Here is a 22,280-nt window from a genome sequence, read left to right on the forward strand (position 1 = left end):
TGGGAGGGGTCACCCACAGAACGGGGGCGCTGTGGTCTTCTGACTCCCAACTTGTCATCCTTTCCACCAGCTCATGAAGTTCTTCGAGGATTGAGGAGGCAAAGACTGTTCCCTCCAGCGTGTCTCCCGGCCACATAAAATCTGCTCCGGCAGTTCACGTCTATGAATGCACACTCAATGTTGCTGCTATTTTTGTTGCTGTGGGGCTATCGCTGTATTTTCCAAACTGTTGTTTCAAATTGTGTATCTTTGGGGAGCATTGTGTCCTGGGTGGTGTTTGTGTGGTCTTGGGGAGACACTCGAGCCTGCTGAGAGTGTTCTGTAGCCTGCCCCCCAGCCTCCTCTGCAGCAGGGGGCATCAGCAGGCTGCTTTGCTGTGGGTTTTGGGGGGCAGGGGTGGCCTTCTTGAATGGGTGCTGCTCTGAGGTCACTCTCTGAGGAAGGGGATGCCCAGCGCTTTACAGTCACAGAACAGAGCCATCCTGCTTCAGACAGGACAAGGGTCTCCCCACGTTTCCCTGTAGCCTCCCCAACATACACATACAACACACACATACACGCCGTCTAATGCACACATACATCTTCAGAGAGTGTGCGCTGCCTGTTAGAAACGCTTTTCACCATCTCTTTTGGTGAAAAAGGAATTTTGCTTCCCCCCTGGAACTTCTTTGTCTCCTTTCTTCTCTGTTTCTTAGTCTTTTTTTTGCCTGCCATGTGGCTTGTGGGGTTTTAGTTCTCTGACCAGGGACTGAAGCCTTGGCCTCAGCTGTGAAAGCACAGTCTTAACCACTGCACCGCCAGGGAACTCCCGTTTCTACTTGACTGTTTGCCCTGGTTTTCTTTGTCAAAATCTTTCCCCCGGGACCAGATGAGCAGCCCCACAGGCAGAGGGCAAAAAAAAAAAAAAAAAGGAAGAACCAGAGCGCACCTGAGAGCAATGTGGAGGACGGGCAGACAGACAGGGCTGCAACGCCCTGCCTGATCCTAGTGACATCCTCTGCTTGAAACTGGGCGGGGGCCGTGCTGCAGGAGGGCTCACCGCCCTCGGCTCAGGCCACCGAGTCTCTTGCCAAAACTCATCACTCAATAGAAAGAACAATCTAATTAATATTTATCCACATGGAGAGGCCCCGAACTCAGAGGTGAGAGTCTGCTCCTGATTCCAGGCCATGAAAACAGTGAAAACAGGGATGTAGATGACGGGGAAGTTCCGGGCACCCACACGCTCTGTGCCTCCAGGGTCTTGACATCCGTGAAACAGCCACAAACGTGACCCCTTATTGACCGTATTTGCTGTTCCCCAAAATACAAAGAGAGCCGGTGTGTAAGCTGCAGCCTTGACTGGAGAACAGGCCTTCACCCCTGGCTGCAGTGGAGAAGGGATCCGGGTAACCGTAACTAAAGCTACCCCACGACCAGGTGCTGCCTGTGAAGAGCTTAGGGATCTCTCCACGCCAGAGAGTGGAATCGATACAGATTTGGATTGGATGCCCAGAACCAGCTTGAGACCAATTTTTCTTTGGAACCTACAACTTGAGGCTCTGCTCTCTATTCCTCAGGACTGTTTCCTCTCCTTTCTTTGGAGGCTCAGACTCTGCGCCCTCCTCACCCCCACATCAATAATCACCTTTATCAAAATTTTGACAAACTCTCTCACACTGAAATATGAATAACTGATAAAACTTAATAGATGATAAAAAGATGACAAAGTAGTGAATATAACTGAAAAGAAGCAGACTCACAGGTAAAAAGAACAAACCAGTGGTTACCAGTGCGGACAGGGGAGGGTAATACGAGGCAGGGGATAAAGATGAACAAGCTATTAGGTATACAGTAAGCTACGAGGACATGTGTACAGCACAGAGAATATAACCAATATTTTAGAGTAACTATGGGCGAAGTGGGGTTTTCCTGGTGGCTCAGTGGTAAAGAAGCCACCTGCCTATGCAGGAGATGTGGATTTTTATCCCTGGATTGGGAAGATCCCCCTGGAGAAGGAAATGGCAACACACTCCAGTATTCCTGCCTGGAGAATCCCATGGACAGGGCTACAGTCCACAGGGTCGCAAAGAGTCAGACATGACTTTGTAACTGAACAGCAACATAAAGGGAGTATCACCTTTAAAAACTGTGAATCAGGGCTTCCCTGGGGGCTCACCCTGATGCTGGGAGGGATTGGGGGCAGGAGAAGGGGACGACAGAGGATGAGATGGCTGGATGGCATCACCGACTCAATGGACATGAGTTTGAGTAGACTCCGGGAGTTGGTGATGGACAGGGAGGCCTGGTGTGCTGTGATTCATGGGGTCACAAAGAGTCGAACACGACTGAGTGACTGAACTGAACTGAACTGGGGCTCAGTGGTGAAGACTCAACCTGCCAAGGTAGGAGAGTTGGGTTCGAGCCCTGATCCAGGAAGATCCCACATGCCTCTAAGCTCGTGCGCCACAACTACTGAGCCTGAGCTCTAGAGCCTGGGAATCCCAACAAGAGAAGCCACCGCAGTGAGGAGCCCGAGCATCATACCGAGGAGGAGGCCCTGCTCGCCGCAACTAGAGAAGAGCCCAGCAATGAAGATCCAGCACAGCCAAAAATAAACAAACAAATAAAATAATTAAAAAATTGAGAGTCACCACATTGTACACCTGTAACATACAATATAAATGAACCCTACTTCAAACTTAATAGGTGAAACTTCCCATGATTATTTATGATTTTACTGAAAATGCCACCCCTGTTTATTCTCAGCTAGGAGAGAAAACAGATAATTGAAGAATTTCAAATCTCAGCAAGTATTGTTGAGAGAGGTATATACTTTGTTTGACACCTTTTGACATATTTTGGTTTTGCCTTTAGTTCATTATCACTACCTCATCAAAAAAAAAAATCTTCCCACAAATAGCCTCTTCTGCCAACATGTATAGCTAGCCCGCAGGATGGACTCAAATAATAAATATCTGATGGCTTTTTGCTAACATGAGAGCTTCTCAGAGCAACTATTTTATTCCTCCATGCATCCCCGACACTGGAACAATTCCTAGAATATGGTAGACCTTCAATAAATATTTTTTCAATGAATAACACACATCTTGTGTTAAGAATGATGGGAAGAGGAATAAGATACTGTCCCTATTTCTGGAGTGGACAAAAGTGTGGCCATAGACAGCAATCCTTCCACCAAGACCAGAAAAACAGAAATGACGGCTTGTGCCTTGTCATTTGAAAAAGGTAGCTTCGTGTGAGAAAGGGAAACTGTTTTCTTTACGATGAGCAGAAAAGTTAAAGAACTTAAGGAAAGGTGGCACAGATCTAGAAATAGAAAGAGACTCTCCAGTGGATCTAGAAATGCTCACAAACTCCAGAGTGACCACAGGCGACTACACGGACTTGTTACAGATCCGTGACAGGTGCATACAGCTAGGCATACATTTCCAGGCTCCCGCAGCACACGTACGAAAGCCAGGGGCCAGGCTCTCGTCCGATTCCAACCGTCTTACGCAGCTGTCACTGCGTGCAGAGAAGCAGGCGTGGGTGAACCTGCTGAGGGTGAGCCTGAGGGTTTATGCTAACCAGCCCTGCTGACCCGGGAGATGGCTTCTCTGCTGAAAGAATGCTGGGAATCAATTCCAGCATAGGAAATAGGATGCTCTAGTAATTAGCAGAGAAACACCAGACATGAATTGCATAGAAGCAGATTATGTTTATGATTAATTGCATGCTAAAAGACACAGAAGTTTATTATTATTTTTATGATTGGCAAGGTGCACTGCAAGTTTAGGATCAGTAGATGCAAACTATTTAGAATGTTTGCAACAACAAGGTCCCAGTGTACTGCACAGGGAACTATATCCAGTCTCTTGGGATTAAAAATAATGGGGAAAAAACACTTTAAAAATGTATACATTTGTATAACCGAGTCCCTTTGCTGGACAGCAGAGACTGACACAGCACTGTAAATCAACTACACGTCAATAAAAAAAGACTTTGAAGAAATCAAATTCAGTGATATTCCAAACCGGATTCAATGCTCTCTGCACTTAGTAATGACTCTGTGTTTTTGAGCCCCAGGTTTGAGCACAGGCTACGTTTTTGAAGATATAATAATGTTCAGGTGTGTGTGTGGGTCACAGGATTTTAAATCTAAGAGTTATTTCAGGACTTGGGCAAGTCGATCTCAGTGCCTCTGGTTCTCCATCTGAAAATGACAATACTCATATGTGGCCAAAACACTAGTGACAGATAAATACAAATTGCTACAGGAACTACACTGTTTTCTCACCATCTGTCTCCTGGCTCTGTATGGAATCTGGTGTCAGGGGAAGGGCTTTCTGTTCGTAAGTTGCAAGAAATGTGAAATGATTCCCACACCCAGAAAGCTGGCACGTGACAGTGCCCACTGTTCCCTAAACTTCCCAGTTATTTTCTCCCACTTTCCTTTCATGCCCTCTGTCTCCTTTATTTGTCCTCATTCTTTAAATGCCTTTATTTTCTGGTGGATGATAGTCACAGAAAACTCACACAGCTTCACGGACATTTGCTTAACTGTGATGTAAAAACATACTAAATATACCTATATGCACAAATTTATGAAAGTATTTCTCTATCTGCACAATAGTTTGGACAATAAGCATCTATGCACAGCTAGAGTGATTGTTAATAAATACGATACTAAAATGTTGACATAATCAATCCCTATGCCAAATATCTTAACAATTTTCTGAGTACCATTCAGTGCACTTGATAACATTTCCCCTGCTTTCATATCTTCCTACCAAGCTCATAGTGATTCCAAAGGAATAACACAGTCAATGGCAAAAGTATAAACATTACGGAATTCATATGATTTCTTTAGCAATATACAGACTTCATGGAATTACTCATCGGAGCTACATTTTTAAAGGTTATCTTAAAGAGTAACCTAAAAATACCTACACATCACATTTTTTAATCCTGACATTATCAGCAGCAGCAACGATCAAGTTTTCATTTGCTTCAGCTTGAGCTTACCTGAGTGGGTGATACCAAGGACGCTGAACACCAGGATAAAGTCTGCAAGCATTATGATGTCGGCTGGAAAGAGAGAATGCCTTCTTCCTCTTTAACAACAGGATATTTCCATCAGAAAAGGGGGGTTTTGAAGAGAAAACGCAGAGCTTCAAAGTCCAGAGTGGAGCCCAGAGGACGCAAACACCTGGAGAGGGGAAACCAGGCTCAACCCGGCTGGTATCAGCCCGAGGTCTCTGAAAGCACACCTCATTGATTCCCAGTCAGCTGTCAGATCCTGTAAGTCTGAGAACTATCTCTGGGTCCTAACTCCTGACTTATTAATTCACTCTCCCGCCAGGAGATGCGGGGCAGTGGAGAGAGGGTGAAGGGTGAAGCCAGACAACAGCGAGTGCTCTGTGCTGTTTTGCTCATGCTTGGAGATCTGTGTAAAAGGGAGAAACCGTGAATGAAGACACGCAACACGAAAGCCAGTGCACGTTTCTCCTACAGTGTTCTCCATCGTCTTTCGTTTTGGACTTGCAGCTTAAGAACAGTGAATAAGAGTCAAAAGCTACAGATCCCAGTTATGAAACAAACCCTGGGGATGTTTGTACGTGGAGACGATGGTTAATAATGCTGCTGTATTCCGTCGCTCAGTCGTGTCCGACTCTTAGCGACCCCGTGGACTGCAGCCCGCCAGGCTCCTCTGTCCATGGGATTTCCCAGGCAAGAATTACTGGAGTAGGTTGCCGTGCCTTCCCCCAGGGGATCCTCCTGACCCAGGGACCGAACCCGCATCTCCTGCATCTCTTGCATCTCTTGCATCACAGACGAATTCTTTACCGCTGAGCCACCGGGGAAGGCCATGTACTGCATATTTGAAAGTTGCTAAGAGAGTAGATCTTAAAAGCTCTCATCATGAGAGAAAAAAAACTTTTTGTAACCGTGTGTACTTATGGGTGTTCACTGGACATGGTGGTGGTCATTTTATGAGGTATACAAATACCCAATCTTTATGTGGTGACCCTGAAACTAACACAGTGTTATATGTCAATTGCCCCTCAGTTTTTAAAAATTTAATTCTATTTGCTGCTGCTGCTGCTAAGTCGCATCAGTCGTGTCCGACTCTGTGCGACCCCATAGATGGCAGCCCACCAGGCTTCCCCAACCCTGGGATTCTCCAGGCAAGAACACTGGAGTGGGTTGCCATTTCCTTCTCCAATGCATGAAAGTGAAAAGTGAAAGTGAAGTCTCTCACTTGTGTCCGACTCTAGCGACCCCATGGACTACAGCCTACCAGGCTCCTCAGTCCATGGGATTTTCCAGGCAAAAGTACTGGAGTGGGGTGCCATTGCCTTCTCCATTTATTGATATTTGGCTGCACTGGGTCCTCACCGCTGCACCCGGGCTTTCTCTAGCTGCAGCGAGCCGAGGCTACTCTGCAGTTGTGTTGCACAACTTCTCATTATGGGGCTTCTCTTGTTGCAGAGCACAGGCTCTAGGGTGTGCGGGCTCAGTCGCTGTGGTTCAAGGGCTTAGTTGCCTCGAAGCATGTGGGATCTTCCCAGACCAGGGATCAAACCTGTGTCCCCCTGCATTGCAAGGCAGATTCTTAATTCCTGAACCACAAGGGAAGTTCCACATCTCAGTTTTTAAAACAAATGACTATGTCCTTCATTGCCCTGGTCTAGGGGTTCTGGCGTGCTTCATGATCAGAGCATCCTCTGGGGTTCCCTGGAGCCCCCAGGGCCTGTGGATAATCCATAAGAGAAAGGACAGTCAGAGTATTGTCTTTTTCTGTATCGCTCCCAGGACTTGGAGGCTGAAATCACCACCTCCTCTTTGGATTCACCTTGTTCACAGTTGGTCTGATTCTCACCTAGCTCAGCGCTGTCCACACACAGAGGGTCCTCAAGGAATGCAAATCTGCTGATTGGGCAAGAGTAAGTGAGAGCTGGAAGGAGAAGAGGGCCTGGTAGGAGCAGAGTCCCCAGATGGGGCCCCAGTGCTGGAGTAGCACCCTCCGGGCACTGCCAACCCACCTGGGGCCACACTGATTTAATCCAATTGAAAATTTCCCTCTACCTCATTAAGGCTCCTCTGAGAGCATTGGTGACTTCCAAACACCCGGTGATGCTCAGCAGGGTACTAGCATGGAGTCCAGACAGCCCTGCCAGGAGAGGCAGGACCACGTCCCCTCCTCCAGCTCCCTCTCCTCTCCACTCCTCCAGAAACCCGCCCCCCGCAGTCTCCATTCCCCAGACCACAGGCTCCTCGGGCCGGGCTGGGTCCTCTTACCCTCTCTCCCCAGCATCCCCAGAGCCCACTGCACGTGAGCGGTTTAGAACGAAGAGGAAGGAAACAATTAGACACGGATCTCCCATCCATCTGAACCACGTTCCAGGCCCGCTGTGAGTTTACAACGGTCTCAGGAATCAATTAGCCACTAACCCAGGGGTGCAGGAAGTGTCGCTTTTCTTCATTTTCAATAAATCAAAGAAAAAGGAGCTTGCCATTCCACTGAGCAGGCAGGAAATACCATCTCTGTCATTTCAGGAGCTCAGGGCAGCAAAAGCCGCGTTTACAGCCCCCAGTCACAAGCAGGCTGTCGCCGCTGGTCCATCTTGACAGCAGCGGAGGGTCGGCGGGCAGCCACGGAGTCCCAGTGGAAGAGGCGGCTCTGTTGCCCTTTCCTGGCTAGGAAGTCCGGGGGACAGGGTCCCCTAGTCGCTGGTCCCCGCTGCTGGAGGGGCCGGCCAGTCTGGGGATTTCTGGGCCATCTCCCTTTAGAAGACTCTCACCTCATCTCCATCCTGCTCTAAAAACATCAAATAAGCCCTTCAGCGAGTTTACACTTGTGCTGAAAGCTGACGTCAAACAGGAAGAGAGGCTGTCTTTAATGGCTTCTGCTTTCAGTCTCTATAAACGTATCAGCCCTAGCTCCTTTCTTGGGAAATGTAGGGGAAAGAAAACGACAGAGAACACAAATTTGTATCAATTCTTGTCTCAAAAAATCATCCTGCACTGAGCCAGCATGTGCTTTTTCCCTCACCTGTTCTTTGCTAAGTCATGTCCGACTCCTATGATCACATGGACTGTAGCCCACCAGGCTCCTCTGTCCATGGAATTCTCCAGGCAAGAATATTGGAGTGGGTTGCCATTTCCTTCTGCAGGGGATCTTCCCGACCCACTGACGGAACCCACATGTCCTGCACCGGGAGGTGGATTCTTTACTGAGTGAGCCACCAGGGAAGCTCAAAAAACACGTGCACGCAGACACACACACCCCTTTGACCAGCTGTTTCTCGGGGGTCTGTCCCAGCAGACAGCCCTCCTCCTGCTCAATCACACTCCTCAGCTACATTGGAACTTTGTGCCACCCCATGGACTATAGCCCGCCAGGCTCCTCTGTCCATGGAATTCTCCATGAGGCTACAATACTGGAGTGGGTAGCCCATCCCTTCTCCAGGGGATCTTCTTGACCCAGGGATCGAAGCTGGGTCTCCTGCATTGCAGGTGGATTCTTTACCAGCTGAGCCGTCAGGGAAGCCCCACCTGTTCTACAACCAGCAATAAACATCGACTGGGATGCGGGGGTGGGTCCACAGAGCAGAACAATCAGAAGGCCTCCATCATCAAGGGGACACGTTTGCATCCTGGGAGCCAAGGAAAACGGCTGCTCATCCGTCACTGACCAAACATGCTCCCTCTGAGGACTGAGTCTACTCCTTCCAGTGACTGGGGAACGCTGGCCAGATCGCTTCCAGGAGCGACGTTGGGAGAGCCACACAACACAGCAGAAGGTGATGGGAAACAGCTGTGCTTTCACTTGAAGGTCTAAAAAGTTATGATTAGTGGACTTCCCTGGTGGTGTAGTGGATAAGAATCTGCCTGCCAATGCAGGGGACATGGACTCCATCTCTGGTCCAGGAAGAACATCATGCCTCGAACAATGAAACCCATGTGCCACAACTACTGAGCCCACATGCTGTAACTACGGAAGTCTGTGCACCTAGAGCCTGTGCTCCAGGACAAGAGAAGCCACCGCAGGGAGAAGCCCGCGCCCCGCCATGAAGAGTAGCCCCCGCTCGCAGAAACTAGAGAAAGTTCTCCCAGCAGCGAACACCCAGTGCAGCCACTAAGGACAAAAAAAAAAGAGTTACACCCAGTGCAGCCACTAAGGACAAAAAAAGTTATGATTAGTTTTTTTTTTTTAATTGTAAAAGTAGTACAATCCTAACAGTACATTGAAAGTAAGATTCACAATCCATCTTCCAGTGTACCTGCTCCTGCATGCTCACACACACACACAGAGTTGTTATCTAGTTTGGATACAACTTTATCCTTCAGTTGAACTGCTACTACTAGGTGAACTGCTACTTGACAAAATTATAAAGGAGAATGTTTTGATATCAACTTTGAAACTAGAGGAAACTCTGATCTCTGTTCTGCAACTTTTTATCCCTATGTGAATAAAACTATCTCTTTACATCAGAGTCTTGAGAGTGGGCTATCATGTACATTTCAGGTTTGTTCTCTGTTACACGTCTTTCTTATTCAAGAGTCTATTCTACAAAATATCGTACAGGGTTTGAAAAAGTAAATTCTATTGAGGCGATCGGTTAATGAGTTGCCTTCCCTTGCAAAGAATGACGGTACAGTTATGCAGTACTGAGTCTGTAGGTTGCTCTGAGAATGGTGTCCAGACTGTCTGGGACACTGTCTTTGTTTAGGGAAATGCATTTTAAGAAAGTTACATGTGTTCATCCAGGGTGGGGTGTGGGGGGAGAGTCAGGAGACCCAGAGTCCAAGAGGAAGGAGTTTAGGTTCAAAAATTAAGTCTGAGGAAGCTGCCTTTCTGCTATGAAATGTTTACACTCGACAGTTAAGTCCTCCATACCAATACCATTTTACAGGCCAGACACAGAGGCCCAGGGAGCAGGAGTCATTGTCCTGGGTCACACGGGTAGAACTGGGCCAGAATCCTGTAAAGAAAGAAAGAAAGAAAGTGAAGTCACCCAGTCGTGTCTGACTATTTGCGACCCCATGGACTGTAGCTTACCAGGCTCCTCTGTCCATGGGATTCTCCAGGCAGGAATACTGGAATGGGTTGCCACTTCCTTCTCCACGGGATCTTCCCGACCCAGGGATCGAACCTGGGTCTCCCACATTGTAGGCAGATGCTTTACAGTGTGAGCCACCAGGGAAGAATAATGGGAGCTGCTATGAACGAGATGTACCAGCTCATAGAGAAACGGGTGTGGAGCGGCCACCCAGCCTGCCTTCTGAAGACCCATCCACACACTCCTTCCCTGGCTGTCCATCAAGGAAGTCCCCGCCCTCTTCTCTGGGCCCTTCCTGTGTCCTCAGGCATTCCTGCAGCCTGTCTGCTGACATCTGGTCACAGTCATTGGAGTTTCAGATGCTCGGCCAGCAGCAGTGGGAAGGACTGGTGATGGGAGTTAGCGCTCATAGGAGTCAGAGGGCTGGAAGCTCAGTGCCTGAAAAATCTCACTGCCCTCCAACATAATCTCCATTGATGGCTACAGTTTCATTCTAAAGAGAATTCCTTTTTTTTTTCTTCCCTAATTTACTCATTTTAATTTTAATTAAATTTTAAATTAATTTAATTTAATTTTAATTCTTAAATTTAAGAATTTCCTAATTTTTCATTCTAAATTCCTAATTTACTTACAACTTATAAATAAACTTTAAATTAACATATTAAACTTAAGTTAATTCTAATTTGGTTTAAACCTTTACTAAAACCAGGACCCTAATAGGTTTTACTAAACTTACTATAAAACCAGACCCTTTTTCTGGTTCTGCACGTGTGTGACATCCTCGCAGTAGTAACATTTCTCATTATGCGTAGCGATTTGAAAATCACGGTTTTAAAATAAGTGTCGAATTCTTCCCTGAGTTCAAAGGATGAAAGCCAAGGGCTGCTGGGGGCCTTTGTGCTCCCTCGGGTCCGCGGAGCAGAGCCCAGACCAGCGGGGACTCAGCGGCGCGCGGTGCAGTGGGCACCGACGCCCCCTGCTGGACTGTGCTCAGACTGCAGGTTAGCGTCAACAGGCCCCTTTCTGAAGGGTGTGTACTTTAGATGTCATTTGTTCCTTAAATTTAAAAAAATAAAATAGCAAAACAAACACAGCCTGCCTGAACTCAAAACTAAGCACTCGAAGACAGTGGGATGTTGGCCCAACAGTTCCAGAGAACCCATTCGGGGCCGAGTTGATGCCCCCACCGCAGGGAGTCAGCCCAGCCCCTGTGCTGGAAGGGTCCGCTCTGCCAGTCCTGGCGTTTGTTCAGAAAGAAGGTTTAAGCAGAGGGAAGAAACCATCTGTAAAGTTATCACCCGTGCCAGCGCTTCCCAGTCATTCTGGGATGCTTTCCCTGGGGCTTCTGCTTCGGTGGGTCTGGAAGGCAGCCTATGTGGCTTATGGACCACAGACCACTGACCAGCATCCTCTTCCAAGTTCGGGTACCGCAAGGACCCAGAGAAAACACTCAATGAGAGGGAACTAACCACATGAAACCACCGAGATGAGGAGGAGCATGAGAGCAGCCAGACCACGAGGACCCAAAGGCCCAGCAGCCCTAGAACCTCTGTGTCCTCGTAACACCGGAGCGGACACCCCTGGCTCGGGCAGCGGGGAGGTGGATTTCTCATTGTTTTTCTGCTAAAAAAAAATTGTTTAAGAAGACAATTCAGATTATACAAATATGTGACCCTCCATGTAGAGGATGGGCTCCCCTTATGGCTCAGCTGGTAAAGAATCCGCCTGCAAGGCAGGAGACCCTGGTTCGATCCCTGGGTTGGGAAGATCCTGGACTGGAGAAGGGAAAGGTTACCCACTCCAAAATTCTGGTCTGGAGAATTCCATGGACTGTATAGTCCATGAGGTTGCATGGATAGATCTCGTTTTGGAAAACTTCAAAATAAGGCAGAAGGCAGGGAGCTTTTATAGGATAAAGAATAAAAAACAAGGGAGAGAAGAATGGAAAATATCCAGTTGGCTGGGGCACCAGGGTGAACCTGATTTGGACAGGAAGCCCAGCCTTGGGTGGTGAGTGGGGTCACGGACTCACTAACTGCATTTACCCCGTGAATCCAGGTCAAGCAGCCTTTAGGGCACACGAGAGTCACCTAAGTTTCTCTTTGCTACGGCGGCACCCCACCCAGGAGCAGCGCCACTGTGGGCCTAGAATTCCCTTCCACACGCCTCATCTCACGCTTCACCTGCTTGTTTGGTTTCCTGTCTGAGGGGTCACCTCCTCCTCTTTGAATGACACGAACTGCCTTCCCTGTTGTCATCATTTTTCAGGGCTCTCTCCCGGTCAGGGTAACAACTGAGCCACTCCTGGTCTGATTTTCCAAGGCTCGCACCATGCCGAGGCATGTTACTTCCTCCTAGGCTCTGCATCCTCAGCAGTGGGGCTTGCTTCGAGCTGCAGGACAAGTGGTCAGACAGCCAGGCTCCCCCTGGCCTGGGGAACAGGATCCTGTGGATTCTGCTTATTCTACAAAGTAGTTCTGTAGTCAAAGAAGCCTCCTTGCCCTCCTGGTGGGGGTGCCTCCAGGTGGGCCCTGGACCCAGGCGAGTGGTCCCAGGCGCGTGGACCCAGGTGCCCACAGCAGATGTGCTGAGGGACCTCCAGAGGCTGAAGGGAAAGAAGGCCAGGGGTGGAGGCCAGATTTGTCATCGGGGCAAAGGGCATTCCTGGGCCAGGGGTAGGGACCGGGTCTGAAATCCTCAGGAGCAGCAGGGAGGGAGGAAAGTTGGAAGGAAGAAGAGAGAGCGTGGGATCTCAGTCGTGGGCACACAGCTGGCCGCTCTGGGACGGCTTTATTGAGGCTCAGAAAGCGGTGTGGGGGCGAGTTGTCCTAGTTACTTGCCCTGGGCCAGGGTTAATTGCAGGTACCTCTTCAGTTATCATCCTCAAAAGAGTTGTGGTGTGTGGGCAGAACCCTGACCTACTCCTAGGGACCCTGTGTTTGCCCCTCATTAATCATGTGATCTTGGATGAATAATCTGTTGTGGTGTCAGATTCTTCCTCTATTGGGTGAAGATGCTGGATTAGGTTAGTTTTTCTCAATGTTCCCTTGGGGAGCTTTTCAAAAACACTGATCCCTGGTGTTGCCCCCAGGCATTTTAGACCAGATTTTAACTGGTTTACTGAGAGGTCCGGGAATCAGATATTTTTTAAGCTCTCCAGGTGATTCTAAGCTATAGTCAGAGTGTTGATCCACAGACCAGAAGAACTCTGTGTCCCCTTTGTGTTTGAAATTCTATGAGTCTGGATGGTAAGGAGGGAAACCAACCACCCCAGTTTGCCCAGGACTCTCCCAGTTTTAAAACTGAAACTCCTTGGCCCCAGCAACCTCCGAGTCTCAGGCCATGGTCTACATCACTCCCCGTCTGACATGGTACAGAAAGAGAGAAGAGAGGCCTGCTCAGAGCTCTCCATGTTGTGCTGTGAGCGTGGGTTTTGTGTGTGACATCACCAGGCCTGTTGGTAAGCAAATATATGACTCGGCCACTCACCTGCCTCATAATTGCCGTGTGTACAGCTAAGTACACATTTGGATAAATCTTACCTCCTGTGGATTTCTAAAGATTATACATCAACCATCCTAGCCTGTTTCCTGTTCTCCAACCTGATGCTTTGAGAAAGCATGCTTTTATTTTTTCTTCCTGACTCTAGTAAAAGGAAGAAAAAGTAAGAGCAGAATAGTTTTAAAAGACATTCATTCATTCAAATCTATTCAGCCTCTGCCTTCTCTGTCCCATGTCCATTCTCCACCAAGTCATATTTTTTCTACCTTCACGACACCTCAAGCATATCCCTTCCAGTTGCCCTACGTCTATCACTCTTGGGCAATAGTTCTCATATTTGAGGGACATTAGAGTCATCTGACAAGCGTGTTGCAGTGATAATTCCAGGGCTGGAGTTTCTGGTTCAGGAGGTCTGGAGTGGAACCGATCTTTCATGGTTCCCATAAGATCCCAGTTTCCAACAAGGTTCCAGGTGTCACCCCCTACATTCAGGGTGATGCGTGGAGATCTGGCAGGTGCGACTCCAGACTTCAGAAGAGGGACATGACCCTTGAGCTGTGGGCTTTAAAAAAACTTGTGGTGAGATACACACAACAGAAGTTTGCCATCGTGACCATTTTTAAGTGTAAGTTTGGTTGTGTTAAGCACATTCCCGCTGCTCTGCAGCTGCCGCTACTGCCTGCCTCCAGAACTCTTAATCTTGCAAAATGGAAACTCTGTTCCCATTAATCTATAACTCCCCACCCCTCACCCCCATCCCAGCCCTGGCAACCACCGTTCCAGTTCTCTCTCTGAGGCAGAATGATAGAGCTTTATTTGTCTTTTTGTGACTGGCTTACTTCTCTTGACACAGTTTTCTCAAGGTCCGTCCATGTTGCAGCCTATATCAGAATTTCCTTCCTTTTAAAGGCCCAATAATATTCCATGTGGAGAAGGAAATGGCAACCCATTCCAGCGTTCTTGCCTGGAAAATCCCATGGATGAAGAAGCCTGGTAGGCTGCAGTCCATGGGGTTGCACAGAGTCGGACACAACTGAAGCGGCTTAGCAGCAGCAGCAGCAATATTCCATATAACTGTATAGACAACATCTTGCCTATTCACTCACCCATCGATGGACATTTGGGTTGTTTCTGCCTTTCGTGAATCATGCTGCTATATACATGCATGTGCAAATGTCTCTCTGAGTCTCTGCTTTCAGTTCTTTTGAGCTGGAAGTGAAACTGCTGGATCATATGGTACTTCTATTTTTACTTTTTTGAGGACCCTCTATACTGGTTTTCATGATGACTGAACCATTTTACACTCCCATCTGCAGTCCACAAGCATTCCAATTTCCCCACATCCTCACCAACACTTGTTATTTTCTGAATTTTTGATAGTAGCCGTGCGGGGCTTTGGCATTTTTAATATACATGATTAAGGAAATTTGAGAAATTGACATCTTAAAAAGTCCTTAATGAGAACTTAACGAAGGAGAGAGCATAAACATATTGGGTTGGCCAAAAAGTTCGTACTAAACCAGTGTGGCCAACCCAATACTTTGGAAAAAAAACCCTGACATGTTTTGCTGAGACTTCTTTCATCCTCTCCCTTTGCCTTCACTCTCTCCCTTCTTCCTTTTTCTCTGCTATTCTGCTCCCATATCTGTGCATTCCTTAGTGACTTCTGTCCAACCCTCCATCTTATAGGACAATCATCTTACCCACAAGGCAAGCCGTGTCCCTCTCAAAGCTACTTGCATCTTTTTTAAGCCAAGAGCAAATTCTGAATCAGGTTTTAAGCAGTGGCTGTTTGGGTGAATCCTCGGGAGCTTCTTAAACCACATCCATCTTTTTCCAAAGTGACAAAACTATTGTACTTTGCATTATAAAAGGATAAAATGGAAGGCTAAGGTATTACTTTTTGTTCTTTGCAACTGCTGACAACAATTTATAATTTCTTGCCATTCAGAGGCACAGGTTTTAGAATTACCTCTCCTTTGCATTAAACAAAAAGGTAAGACATACACATCAGGAAACAAAGATACGTATAGGTGGCTCATAGAAAAGAAAACAGAGATTATCCTTCTTTCTCATGGTCGGTATGCTTTGTTTTATGTTTTTGTGAATTGTAGATTTTGGAGATAATCGGAGGTTCCAGCTGACCACCGAATGGTGAGACTGGAAATGTGGAGTTTCGTCCCTAAAGGGCTGGAAACAAAGACCTCAATAGTGGGAGAAGGGTCTCGGCAGATGAAGCATCTGGCCCACAGAGAGATCCCCCCTCCCCTCCACAACAGAAGCTTCTTTGGCCCCAAGAGTGACATAAAAAACATTCAAATAATTGGAACTTGAAGGTCGTGGAATGAGTTCTCAATTTCCATGTGCCCTCTACTGGACATTATATGCATTTACATTTATTAACTGCTAATAAAATGCTAATATAGGTGTTAAAAAGGTAATACTGTCCAAGGACTATAGACTCTAGCAAGTGGCTGCAGACTGATAGACCCACGACAGGATGGCCTTTTGATGCTTTAAAGATTGTCCTCTTAGACTAACCGGCCTCAGAAGGGCCCTCGCGAGGGGAGGAAGGGCACCATGTCTGGCATGTCCGCTGAGCCACCTCGGAGATGAGCAGGGTGCCCTGCCGCAGACAGCCTGTCCTTACCCAAGAGCACGGGCCCTCCCAGACAAGGTGAAGGCGTGTGCATTTGGGGACAGTGAAGCAGGTCGATTTCTGGCTTAGTCAACCATGTGAAGACTATTGTTTAAAAATTGCCGCTGTTCAGAATAGACTATTCGGTATTAATCAGTAAGTGTCCCGTGGACAGGGGAGCCTGGCAGACTGCAGTTCACCGGCTCACAAAGAGTCGGACACGACGTAGCAACTGAATAGACAAGCACCCTCTTGAAAGCCAGTTGTGAGATTCATGTGTGATAGAGATTGTGGCTGATGGACTTCCCTGGTGGTCCAGTGATCCAGAATCTGCCTGCCAATGCGGCGGACATGGGTTCGATCCCTGGTGGGAAGACTCCACAGGCCTCGGGGCAGCTAAGCCTGTGTGCATCACTACTGAGCCCGTGAGCCTACGCCTGCGCTCTGCCACAAGAGAAGTCACCGCAGTGAGACTTCTACGCGCCACAGCTAGGGAGTAGCCCCTCTTGCCACAACTAGAGAAAAGCCTGCTCACCACAAAGAAGACCCAGCACAGCCAAAATAAATGAATATATAAAAGAAACGGTGACTGATATCAAAAGTGATGAGACAGAGTCCTGTCCTCAATGACATTTCCAGTCTAGAATTGCCAGCCCTTTCTTACTTACAACGGCTTTGACTCCAGCTCACACCTGCTTAGAATAAGATGGTGGGGAGACTTAGCGCAGTGGTCCTGGGGGGTTTGTGGAGCCAAGGGAGGCTCTGTGTACTCAGCAAAGCTGTGATCAGGACTTGCGGCAGCGTGGAGGCCAGGAGCAGGGCTCAAGGTCAGCAGGACGTCCTCTCCCAGGTGATGCTCTGCCCCTCCCCGAGTGGAGACAGATTTCTCCATGTGATGGACAATATGGCACCTGGTAACCTGGCCTCACGTGTGCCTTTCAACAGCCCTGACCCGAGGGGAAGGAGGCTTCTTTCCAGACTCTGAAGATGTCATAAAGGGATTTTGGCTCCAGGTCACTGTGGCCAGGGCCGAGGTGCTACGGTGAACCTGGTCTTGTGTCTCCTCTGTAGCTAAGGAGCCAGGCAGGGTCCTCGACGAGAAGCAGAAAGGGCTTGGTGTCAGATGGAATCGTGGTGGCAAGATGACCCCGGCACAAAGCAGCCCTGGCAGGGGCAGTCTGCCCCGGGGAGGGCCGCCTCCCAGCCCAGGGTGTCTACTCACTGTGGACACACCCACTGGGGCTCTCCACTCACCTGGGCGCTGTAGCCACGTGGGTGATCTGTGAACCCATGAACTGAATCACCAAAAACATTTAACTGGGGAGGCTTCAGGTTCACTTCCTTCTATATCAGAGTGACCACAAAGGAAATGTTACGGCCCTTAGATTTGATTGAGAAAGCTTGATTAAACTCTCCTTGATTTCACAGCTCTGCAATTCTGTGTCAATTCTCCGTGGCTTGACTCCAGGCAGAAGAGGCCCTGGACACCAGCCATTGTCGTGATGTTTTTGTTTTGTTACCATCTTGTATCTGGTCCCCTCTACCCCCACCCCACCCAGTGGCTGTCACAGAGTCGTGGGGTCCACGTCTCACTGATCTCTTCCCAGTGGCTTATCAGTAGGGGGTGTTGGAAGTTTGGGGCAGAGACAAGTGGGAGCCAGTTCTTGGGTTTTGAGTACAGGCTCTCCCGTCTGCTCAGTTTAATCCAGTGCTTCTCAACTGGGGGCCATCTTGGTTGTCATACTGGGACTCCCGACAGGGAGAAACCAGGGATGCTACAAGACACCCCACAGAGTGCAGGGAAACCTGCAGCAAAGACTCGTTCTGCCCCAAACATCAGCGTGCTGAGGGCAGATTCTGCTTCTGAGCCAACATGCAGTAGAAGTCCAGTTCTCTGCAGGGTGAAGGATAGGTGTCCGATAAACTGAGAGACAGTCCTGGATGTGCCGGGAAGTGGCCAAGAGCGGGCATCTGTGGGTCTTCTTCAGCCTGCGGACTTGGGACATCAGTAGTGCTAAAGTGGACAAGCAAGTCCAGAAACACTCCTGTTCTGACTCCTTGCCAAGGGGGCAGGGAGGGATGGAGTGAGAGTTTGGGTTTAGCAGATGCAGACTGTTACATGTAGGGTGGATAAACAACAAGGCCCTTCTCTGCAGCACAGGAAACTCTATTCACTATCCTGTGACCAACCATAACGGAAAAGAATATGAAGAAGAATGTCAGCTCAGTTCAGTTCAGTCGCTCAGTCGTGTCCCACTCTTTGCGACCCCATGAATCGCAGCATGCCAGGCCTCCCTGTCCATCACCAGCTCCCAGAGTTCACTCAAACTCATGTCCATCTAGTCGGTGATGCCATCCAGCCATCTCATCCTCTGTCGTCCCCTTCTCCTCCTGCCGTCAATCTTTCCCAGCATCAGGGTCTTTTCCAATGAGTCAGCTCTTCGCATCCGGTGGCCAAAGGATTGGAGTTTCAGCTTCAACATCAGTCCTTCCAATGAACACCCAGGACTTATCTCCTTTAGGATGGATTGGTTGGATCTCCTAGCAGTCCAAGGGACTCTCAAGAGTCTTCTCCAACACCACAGTTCAAAAGCATCAATTCTTTGGCGCTCAGCTTTATTTATAGTCCAACTCTCACAACTGAATTACTTTGCTGTACAGAAGAAATATGGATACAGCAGAAAAACGGATGGCATCACTGACTCAATGGACATGAGTTTGAGTAAACTCCAGGAGTTGGTGATGGACATGGAGGCCTGGCGTGCTGCAGTCCATGGGGTCGCAAAGAGTCAGACACGACTGAGCGACTGAAGTGAACTGAACTGAGCAGCAAAAATAATGCAACATTGCAAATCAACTATACTTCAATAAGATAAATTAAAAACACAAACAAACCACTTCAGTTCTAACAAACCCTAGAGACACAGCAGCCTTGAATCAAACAATTCCCTTCATGGTCGCAGGCTGAGCTTTCACCAGCCTGGAAGCAGTTCTCAGTCATCCCACCCCCCTCCCTTGGGTGGAAGGACCTTGATTTTCCAGGCTCCCAGGCTGGGGGGTAGGGGGAGGCTGGTTCGAAAGAGAAATTCACCCTTTCTTTACACATGGAGCCTTTGGTGAAAAACCCAAGTATCTATCTATCTGTTTGTATATCTATGTATTATATATATATTATATATATATGTATATAAAATTTCAAACTAACTTTGTTCTTAATGTTGCCAATTCCCATAAGAAGAAAATGTGAGATTAAAAGCCAAGTCTTATCACTGGAAAAATTTCATCATGGGACACAAACCATGAGAACAGGACATATTTCAACCAAGAGGAACCCTGAGAAAAATACCACTTAGATGTAATTATATTTCATCACAGACACAATAGACATGGAGCAGAGAGGATGAGAGAGGCTTTCTCTAATCGTGAAGCCCTGAGGAGGACTTACCACAGAGAAAACACGCATTTAGGAAGGATCATTTTTGTTTTTCTTTTTTTGTTGTTGTTGTGCCAGGCGGCATGTGGGTTCTTAGTTCCCTGACCAGGGATCAAACCCGTGCCCCCTGCATTGGAAGCATGGAGTCTCAACCACTGGACTGCAGGGAAGTCCTAGGAAGGATGGTTAAGCTGTTTTACTGGAGACGTAAGGTTTCATCCATCTGTCCATCCACCACGCATCTTTCGTTCATTCTGATTCCCTACTCTGTTCAGGGTAGCCAGTGCTGAAGGCATGAAGGATAAAATAAAACAAGAATCAGAGGGTGACTCCCACCCTCAGAAGCTGAGAAACTGGATGTGCGCTTTGCCACGAGGAGGTGGTCCTGCATCACCCGCCACATTCTAATTTCTGATCCCTGAATTGAGCCAGGCTGTCCTCACTCACGTGGGAAACAGGCTGAGAAATTCCATTTCACCTGGAATTAAGACGCGGGTCTATCTTGTGCTGTAGGGGGCGCCGTTACCTAGAACACACGTCTGAGGCTCCTGGCTGACGAAGAACATGGCTCTTCTTTTTTTAAAAATATGGTTTAATTAGAGTAGGGCTGCTTTACAACGTTGTATTAGTTTCTGCTGTACAGCAAAGCAAATCCACTTTTTATTTGCACAGATCCCCTCTTTTTTGGGTTTCCTCCCCGTTCAGCTCCCCATGGAGTTCTGAGGAGGGTTTCTGGTGCTGAACAGTAGGTTCTCGTTAGTTACCTGTTTTACACATGGTGGTGTGTGCTTTTCCCCCTGTCAGGTACTTGGGGGGTCAGGGTATCTTAGAGAAGTTTGCTGTCCTGGAGGATTCAGGAGGGAAGGTCCTCTGAGTTTTTTTTTTTTTTAAGTTAAAGTGTAACATACACCAAGGGAAGTGTGTAAGTACTAAAGACAAGACTCAGTGAGTCTTTGCACCGCTGCACACCCAGGTGACCATCTCCCAGATGAAGATAGGGATTATCTCCAAGCCCCTGAAGATTCCTCCTCCGGCTTCCCGGACCACACCCCCTCCGTCAAGGGTTATTCTGATTTTATCACCATGTGTGGCTTTACCTATCTTGAACTTCATAAAAATGGGAACTCTTCCCTGGTGGCTTAGATGGTAAAGCATCTGCCTACAACGCGGGAGACCTGGGTTCAATCCCTGGATCGGGAAGATCTCCTGGAGAAGGAAATGGCAACCCACTCCAGTAGTCTTGCCTGGAAAATCCCATGGACGGAGGAACCTGGTTAGGCTACACAAAGAGTCGGACACGACTGAGCGACTTCACTCTCTCACTCACTCATGCCTATATACCCTTCTTTTTTTTTTTTTGTATCTGCTTCTTTGGTCCACATTCAAGCCTGCGTATCATCCATATTGATGTGTTTGGCACTGGTCTGATCTCTTTATTACCAAGAATTCCACCAGAGGGATGCGCTCAGAGATCTGTACCCATTCTGTCACTGGTGGGCCTTTGGGCTGTTGGCAGCTCAGGCTGCTGTGATAAAGACAGCAAATGGACAGGTCTTTTGGAGCCTGTTACTCTCGCCACACACGGGGAGTAGAATCTGAGCATAGTTTTTCAATTCTAAAAATGTTCCTAGATAAAACATGCTAGTTTTAAGATAAAACACACTAGTTTTTAATCTCTGAATATGCATGTAGATGTTTATTAAAGAGAGGTCTATCTGCAGCCCACAGAAAATACATTTTCAATTGTGACTGGCCCCGGTCTGGAGAAGGAACGCCGCTTTCTTCTAAATTCATACAACCAACCACAGCAGCATTTATGCTGTACAGTGGACACGGGCGATCGCAAGGAAAGCAGTGTCCTTTGTTCCTTAAAGTTAAATGGTTAAAATTAATTGGCTAGAAATGTGTGTGTGTGTGTGTGTGTATACAGTGGCCGGGCTTTGGAAAGAATGTGTGTCTTTTGAAAATGACACCTGGGTGCCAGTGGTTAGAGCCTTGAGGCCCTGCCGATCTGTTATCCTGGAAAATGTGAAGACACCGTGACAGTGGAACCGACAGGCCTGGACGGCCTGTGAGATGGTGCGTGGGAAGGAGGGGGGCAAAGCCAGCCAGAGATTCCCACCTAGAAGACAGGAGGACGGTTATGCTATTAAGAGAAGCAAGAAAACCAAGAGGAAGAGGAGTCGCAACAAAATTGGCTTGCCCTGCTGTGCTGCAATGTAATGAAAACACATCCTCTCATTTCTCCGTAACCAAGCGTGAGATCACACCTTCTGGAAAGTCCAGGAAAGGACACCTTCCATCTTGCCCGAGTGGAGTGTCAGTCTCTCTGGATGATTCACTCTCTTGAGCAAATGCTCACCACACACCCCTCCCAGCTTCATTTCCTCTGAGAGGCATGTAGGTACTAGGTGTTGAAATTGGCTACTCTGCCGGGGATCATGATAAGCTCACAAAGCTTGCTGGTGGTGGTGGTTTAGTCGCTAAGACCTGTCCGACCCTTGTGACCCCATAGACAGTAGCCTGCCAGACTCCTCTGTCTGGCAAGAATTCCCCAGGCAAGAATACTGCAGTAGGTTGCCATTTCCTTCTCCAGGGGATCTTCCTGACCCAGGGACTGAACTCGCATCTCTTGCTTCTCCTGCCCTGCAGAGGGTTC

The 22,280-nt window shown here is 48.0% G+C and overlaps 1 protein-coding gene across 1 annotated transcript in view; it reads right to left on the reverse strand.

Moving 5' to 3' along the window:
- Window positions 1-7,600, reverse strand: part of CHRNB3 (cholinergic receptor nicotinic beta 3 subunit) — a 30,345-nt gene extending 22,745 nt beyond the window's left edge. Inside the window, exons 1-2 of the mRNA XM_055570149.1 lie at window positions 7,438-7,600; window positions 5,008-5,191 (exon numbers count right to left, since the gene is read on the reverse strand). Of these exons, the coding sequence (XP_055426124.1) occupies window positions 5,008-5,059 (52 nt within the window). The 5' untranslated portion in view covers window positions 5,060-5,191; window positions 7,438-7,600. The remainder of the gene's footprint in view (window positions 1-5,007; window positions 5,192-7,437) is intronic.
- Window positions 7,601-22,280: the final 14,680 nt, after the last annotated feature.

This window comes from Bubalus kerabau, chromosome 2, assembly GCF_029407905.1.
Source record: "Bubalus kerabau isolate K-KA32 ecotype Philippines breed swamp buffalo chromosome 2, PCC_UOA_SB_1v2, whole genome shotgun sequence".
In the NCBI taxonomy this organism is placed as follows: Eukaryota; Metazoa; Chordata; class Mammalia; order Artiodactyla; family Bovidae; genus Bubalus; species Bubalus kerabau.